The 7,725-nt window shown below is 34.0% G+C and overlaps 1 protein-coding gene and 2 pseudogenes across 1 annotated transcript; 1 reads left to right on the top strand and 2 right to left on the bottom strand.

Annotated features, from left to right (window-relative positions):
- Nucleotides 1–1,747: 1,747 nt before the first annotated feature.
- On the bottom strand, nucleotides 1,748–1,890 carry LOC112467527 (annotated as a pseudogene).
- Nucleotides 1,891–3,634: 1,744 nt separating this feature from the next.
- LOC112467523 lies at nucleotides 3,635–5,124 on the bottom strand (the record flags this gene model as incomplete). Its single annotated transcript, XM_025036186.1, has 3 exons — nucleotides 5,072–5,124; nucleotides 4,077–4,273; nucleotides 3,635–3,982 (listed from the first exon to the last, which is right to left on the bottom strand). Coding segments are annotated over exons 1-3 (598 nt in total), but the record flags the coding sequence as incomplete, so codon positions are not given.
- Nucleotides 5,125–6,738: 1,614 nt separating this feature from the next.
- The window catches only part of LOC112467524, a 7,593-nt pseudogene continuing 6,606 nt past the window's right edge, over nucleotides 6,739–7,725 (top strand).

Consider the following 7,725-nt stretch of genomic DNA (forward strand, 5'->3'; position numbering starts at 1 on the left):
CACACACACACACACACACACACACACACACACACACACACACACACGAACACACACGACACACACACGAACACACACACACACACACACACACACATAAATTCAAATTATATATAAACTATTTTATGACAGTTGCAGGAGGATTTGGAAAACTACACTCGAATTTTGCTTGATCCCAGTGCTAATGTTCGCTTGAGAAAAGGAGTTCTTCCAAAAATTAAGAAACAAGCTGTAGATGATGCAGTTTTTAAAGAAAATGAAGCTGAAGCCACAGTTGAGTCTGTAAACAACGTTATAGCCAAAGAAAAAATCGAAGAGACGGAGTTTCATAATATTTTAGAATTGGAATCTGGATCTCCGAAAGTGGAAGAAATTCAATTGCCAATAAAACCCGTAGTATTTAAGAATAGAAAAGTGCAAACAGATAAAATTAATCAATGTCACAAACAGATTCAAACTGACAAAGTTAATATGCGAGATAAACAAATTGATTGCAGACCAACCATGGTAGATGCCCAGATTTCTACATTAACTTGGAAAAGCATCAGTGCTAATATTGTTAGTACGTCAAATTCAACAAAAGCAACATGTACATCCCTTGATGATACACTTGAGATGTGCGAGGAATTTTTACCCTCTGAAGAAACTAGTGATGAGATATGGAGGCAATTGTTAATAAATCAAACAGCACATGCAGAAAAATCACTTTCTCCGTTTATTATATTTGCTCGATTTACATAGTTTTACCGCTTGCTCCGTTTCACAAATATCTCGTGCGCTTCACTTATAGCTACGTCTCGACACAATCCGACTCGGCAGTCCCTCGCGAGTACTAGGATATTAATTAATACCGGCAGCCCGATCTCGGTCCCTCGGATCGCGGCAGACCGTTCGGAGTATCTTCGCACACTGTCCCGTTACTCTAAATTGGATCCTGTCGCGTCAATCTCATTCGACAGGTGGAGCCATATATCACGAATCGGCGCCTACAATACATCTACTTATAACACATCAATTCGGCGCCTACAGATATTGCAGAAGAAATATTCTTTAAAAAAAGCATTGAAAAGACATTTACTCTTAATAAAAGAAAAACCAAAAGTATATATTGGACTTCCAGCTAATGGATTTTTCATTATAAATTTATTATGTGAAAAAACAAACATTAGCGTTCGTGACATATGCTTAACATTATCGAGGATAAAGTTAAGCGACACATATTCTTAAACAAAACAATTTCCGTCGCCAGCAAATAATTCAAAATAAGTCGTTTTATTTTCGACCCAACTGGTCAATTGAAACAAGATTGCACGACGTTTCGACCGAATTCCGGTCCTTATCAAGTGCTTTAATTTAAGTTACACCGATCCGCATAACAAATTTAATTGCATCGTTGACGTGGTGTCCTGACAACGTCAAGACAAACGCAAAAATTAACATTAGTATCATTAATTTCAAAATTGAGGAATTTTGTCTGTATGCGTCTCTTGAAAAGAGTAAACTCGTGTTTTACCCTATTACTATGCAATTCGATATTCAACTGCAGCCGGTGTAAGTGTGGAGGTAAGACATCAAATCTTCGACAGCGAAGCAAAAATCTTAGTTGTTGATTAGCGGAAATAGCCTTGAGTTTGATCTTTATCCAAGACTTCAATAATAACGTTGTCTTCCGTCCAAACCGTCTAGTGATGTTGACAAAAAATCCTTCGTCACGATGAAACACCATTTTTCTGGTCCAAGGTGTGCGATAAATAAACTACCAAATTATACGCCCGAGATACCCACTTTAGGGGTATTCGCAAGGGTCAGCTCGACCGTAGTGCAATGGAAGAGCCTCGCCCTGGAGGAACCGCCTTCATGATCACGGTAGCCTCTGCGCCAGGTAAGTATGATACTAATGTTAATTTTTGCGTTTGTCTTGACGTTGTCAGGACACCACGTCAACGATGCAATTAAATTTGTTATGCGGATCGGTGTAACTTAAATTAAAGCATTTGATAAGGACCGGAATTCGGTCGAAACGTCGTGCAATCTTGTTTCAATTGGCCAGTTGGGTCGAAAATAAAACGACTTATTTTGACACATATTCTTGTTTAGGTGACTGTTTTGGACTTGGAGCAACTAGTGCCAATGTCATATTTCGCCAGACTTTACCAGTGTTAGCCCTGCATCTAAAAAAATTAATAATCTGGCCTAATGCTATATCAATAAGAAGAAATTTGCCAAGGGAATTTCATGGCAAATATTATAATGTGCAATCAATAATAGATTGCCTTGAAATTGAAATTAAAAAACCAACCAACCCCATACATCAAAGTATTACTTGGTCGGAATACAAAAAATGTAACACATTAAAATATTTAATATCTGCAACACCCGATGGCCACATAAATTTTATATCAGAAGGTTTCGGTGGAAGAATAACTGATGCTGCAATAGTAGAAAAAAGTCAGTATTTACAGAAGCTTCCAGATGGCTGTGCTGTAATGGCAGATCGAGGATTCAAACACATTGACCACATGTTGCAAAAGAAAAAATGTGTGCTAATACGGCCACCAAGTGTATCGAGCGATAAAAAACTTTCAAAAAATGAAGTGTTGGAAACTAAAAGAATCGCAAGTCTTCGCATACATATAGAAAGGGTCATCAGAAGAATAAGGGAATTCAGTATACTTAAACCTCATTCGAGTATTCACCATCGCACATTGGACGTTATTGATGATATGATAATAGTCGCTGCAGCATTGATAAATCTTCAAGAACCTATTATTAGACAGTAATTAAAAAATAAATCATAAAATTAAACGTATATAAGTAATAAAAACAATTCTATTAATAGTGAAATTTATTATTATTTTTCCTTATATGACTTATAAAAAATATATCTGTGAACACATATAATATATATACAATATTTTTATATAACTAACTTTGTACAGTTTTTAGAATTAATGGAAAAATGTTGCTTTCCCAAAAGATCATAGCTTTTTGTATCAGATTTTTAACATAAGTTTCATCGTAATCTATCCATATAATTATGATTTCATGCGTTGATTCAAAATTATGTTTTGCCATACAAAATAATCCTTTTTGAACTTTTCTTAAGAACATCTAAAGTTGAATTTGTGCGAAACATTTATTTCCTAATTTCATATCGGAGGTAATATAAGCACGTTCAGTTTTTAATGTCGTTAGGCATTTTATCTCCACTACAAAATCTTTTCCTGCAGCATCCGGAGAAGCTGCGATAGCAGGAAACTCAGGATTTAATAATAAACCGCAAGAATCCAGACTTAGTTTATGTCTTTTTTGTAAAACTTCTATTACCTTTTTTTCTAAGTTTTTCCCTCTTTGCATTGACTTTGTATTCATTACTTTTATTACTTATATTACTTTATTACTTTTATTACTTATATTACTTTATTACTTTTATTACTTGTATTATTTATTACTTGATTAACAAGGCTACCATTGGACACGCCACAATGTGCCATTTCGTGGAGTCGAGAAGCAGTGAGTCTACCGTATCTTAATTCATTCCAGAGATTACATTCACTTTGATTTTTCGTATTTACGGCAATTTTATTACACAAATCTAAGGTCGTGATATTAGAAGCAAATTTTAAAAAATTACCCGCATCAGGTGTAAAATTATCAGAGGTATAAAATGTTATTAACATTTCATGCAATGATAGTGAATTTTTTACCTTTAGATCGATGCAATGTCTAGACAATTGACAATCAAATTGGTGTGACTGGAATTCCATTAATAACGAGTTATAAAAATTATCTGGATCGTAGTTACTTAAATTATCTTTCGGACATTTAATTTTTACCATATCCTTCGCTTTTATATTTCTGATGTTTTCTGAAACTTTAGATAACCTGGGTTTTTTCCAGTAACATACAATTGCTGTTGGTTCTGGCTCTTCACTTCTGCGATGCACCCACATAAGAAAAGCGATGGCATGCTTACAGCCACCTGTAAAGCAAAATGTAAATGAAATAACGAATAAAAATGTTACAAATTTAAGTATATTTATATTTTGTACATCTTTACATAAGAGTACACATACCTTCTGAAGCAGCGCAGTCTTGACATTGAATTTCTATTACTTTTTCATCACTTTCATCCACTAGCATCTTCACAACGTAAGCTTTACTATTTACTAGGTGTTCTAGACAAACTTTTTCTTGAACATTACAAATATTTCCATCTCTTTTGAGTTGTACGTATCCTACTGCAGAATCACCATAATTTACTCGTTCTGATCTACAATAAAGAACAAGCGTGTTTGCGCGCGTGTGAGTAAGGAGGGATAGTGCATGAGAGACCACTAACACCAGAAGCTTGCAGTAACACAACAGTTTATTTAACAATCAAAAATAATGCCGAAATCAAAGAATGACATAATTTATAAATGTATTTGAATTTAAGTGAACTCGGAAACGCGGGCGGTTTAAGCGAATTCTATATCAACACTTTCTCGCTTGTAGTGTTGAATAACCCGCGCGTGAATGAGAACTGACCATCACAATATCGATCGATGACAGATCTTGATCTACTGACACACTGTTGACGAATGACGGCGCGCTGTAGGTTCTATGGATTTTTATACCCACCCGAGACAAAGAACGCACCAGGGATGACGAATGCTTAGCTAAGGTCAAAATGTCATGGAATAGAAGCTTCTCGAAGTGAATATCGAAGATGCACATAGCCATTGTCCTTGTAATTATTGATCGTCGAAAGGACCACCGTGCCAGAGAGTGACTCGGCTTCGTACGGAGAATAATTCTTATAACGTGAGCGCGAAACAAACAAGGAGCGATCCGCTGTGACTCATGACACAGTCGTTTAAATGAGAATAAGAATATTTAAGAGCATTCGTGATCTCGAGCATTTGTGATCTCGAACAAAGCGTTACTGATAATTTTTGTAGGTTAGGTTTTAAAGATTACGCTCTAAGTGTATACAATTATTATTATCAAATAAATTTAGGTAAAATACTATTACACTTACTCTCGTATTTGAACAATATGGTTTATTAATAAGCATTAACTATTTTACCTTTTCATTTTAGCTCCACTTGATTCGGCCACATTGTAACACTCATTATTCATAATTATTTGATTGCGCCTTCACAAAACCACTGTCACACATTTCTTTTTTTATATTAATAAAGGTCTATCCAGACAAACTTGCATAGCGCATAAACAAAAGCATAAGAGAATTGATTGGTCCATATACATGTGCATAAGAAAATAGACCAATCCGTTTCGTTATGCATATGGTTATGCACCTATGCAAGTTTGTGTGGATATAGCTTAACAACGGAATTACGGAATCAAAACGATGTGTATATATTGGATTACTGCAAACTAGCGAATTATCCGCCGAAATAGCTAATAATGACGTCACGACCAATCATGCGCGATTACTGGACTCAATGTTGACTATATATATAACGATCTTTAAATAAATTTTACTACAAAATAAACTTAAACAATAATGTTTTAATGTTATTTATAGCGTTTTATAAGTATAAAGAATATTTTAAAAAATTTTCAGAATATTTTATTTTTTTCTGTTGAAGCCTATTACCGTACAGCAGCTCGAATGTATCATGATCATTTTCCTGATAAACATCATCCTAATGATCAAGTGATTGCCAATATCGAAAGACGTGAAAGACAGCGTTTTAATGTAAGAAGACAACGACGTCATATCAATGTCCCTAAGCAACTAATGCTGGCGGTACCGTAACGTTCAAGTCTTGTAACTCGAAAAATACTTAACAAAAAAAACATTTAATCATAGTGTTTTGGAAAGCCCTTGAGATAGCTACAAGAATATTCAATAAAAAATAAGCGGTTTCATTTAAAAAATTGAAGGTGACCTTCACGTGATCTTCAAGCAACTATTGAAATTAACGACACCATTTTATGTACAACTCGAAACCGTACAACTTATGTCTGAAACATTTTTGCTGAAAATGCTTCGTTAAAGAATTATTGAGGTGCGCTTTTTAAAATGTGACACCCTGTATGATTATATATAATTTCTTGTAGCGTTATATATAAAAAACCAAATTTCCGTACTTATATATGATATCATCCCAGCAAACACCAAATATAATTGATATATAACCTGGGAGTAACAGATTGTATAACAGGTGTTATACTGTAGTAGCATAACAGTTATATAACTACTTTATTATTATTATATAACTAGGTTATAAAACTATTATATTGCTCCGTTATTCATATGTTATAATAAATGCACAATTATACAACTGCAATATATGCGTGTTATACAACAACGATTGCGTTGATATTATATAAATATTATATAACATAATTTCAATTACCGCCGGAATTATATAACTTCGATAGCATGCGCCATAGCGGCGCGCGCAAGTTCGCGGTCTCTTTCCGCTTCTGCTCGTGCCATCGTGCCACGAGCCACGATCGTGACGATACTAACATGGTGGAAGTAATAAGGTGTGCTCGTATTGCGGACACATTTTCGTCTGTTCTGCGCATCGTGACAAAAATCGTCCATTTTGAACTAATACTAACAGATTCTTGTGTCGTGTGTTTCCGTGAGTTAGTACACAGTCAAAAGTGCAAAATTCGTAAATAATGTCGTCGTGTTCAATAAAAAATTGTAAAAACAACACGCGAAACGCAAAAAACCGAAACATTACTTTCTTGGAATTTCCGAGGAAGACGGAAATGATAGAAAAGTGGAAAGTTTTCTGCAAAGAGAACATTAACCCTACTTCTGGTAAGTGTACAATATTATTGTATGAATTTTGTTTATGAATTTAAAAAATACTTGTGTAATTAATATGAATAAAAACGTGCTACATGCTTTGTAAAAATGTATAAGATATTTATTAATTTGCATATGTAAAATATATAAAAATTATGTAACGTTTTTTGCAGCTCAAGTTTGTTCAGAACATTTTCTACCTGGTCAATTCGAAGATAAGACATGGCTTAAAAATTTAGTAGGAGACTCGGGAAGAGTCTTAAAAAAACTACTTCCTGATGCGGTTCCAATGGCATCGATAGTAGATCATAGTGTCAACACAGAATTGAGTAAAATATTGAGTAAGTATTGACAATATTTCAGGTCCTTACATATTATCCATAATCCTTGCTATAAACGTGTTTGTATTTCAAATCAATATTTTCCAATTCATTTGTAAGTCCAATACAATTTCTGAAATATTCGTAACTTTACATGTTACTAAATGTAACCTAAATTCTAAGTACACATTTGTGAATTAAAAATCATTTATAACATAAGTATTGAATTGTAATATGAATGATACGATTTTTAGGAACAGATGATACACAGAGAAATGTGACAGGCACTGATCATGGCACAATCGGGATCAGCCTTGCGAGTCGAATTTCGTACAGCTAGTTGCTGTCGCAAGCAACGATGAAAATTTGGCTTTATCACATTCTATGACAGTAAGAACATCGACTTGTACATTGTAATATGATGTGATTTACATTACAATTAATTAAAATAATAATATTTAATAAATAATATTTTCACAAACTGTAATGGTATGTCATTTTATATTAATTAATTTTACAATCTACTTTTTAGAGAATAAGAAGTGACAAAATTAGCGAAAAGCGATAAATAATCCATTTTTTAATATACAACAATTTTGCGACACCATTTTTCAAACTTTTAGTGCA

Source organism: Temnothorax curvispinosus, unplaced genomic scaffold (genome assembly GCF_003070985.1).
Source record: "Temnothorax curvispinosus isolate PA1 unplaced genomic scaffold, ASM307098v1 QBEX01017489.1, whole genome shotgun sequence".
Lineage (NCBI taxonomy): Eukaryota > Metazoa > Arthropoda > Insecta > Hymenoptera > Formicidae > Temnothorax > Temnothorax curvispinosus.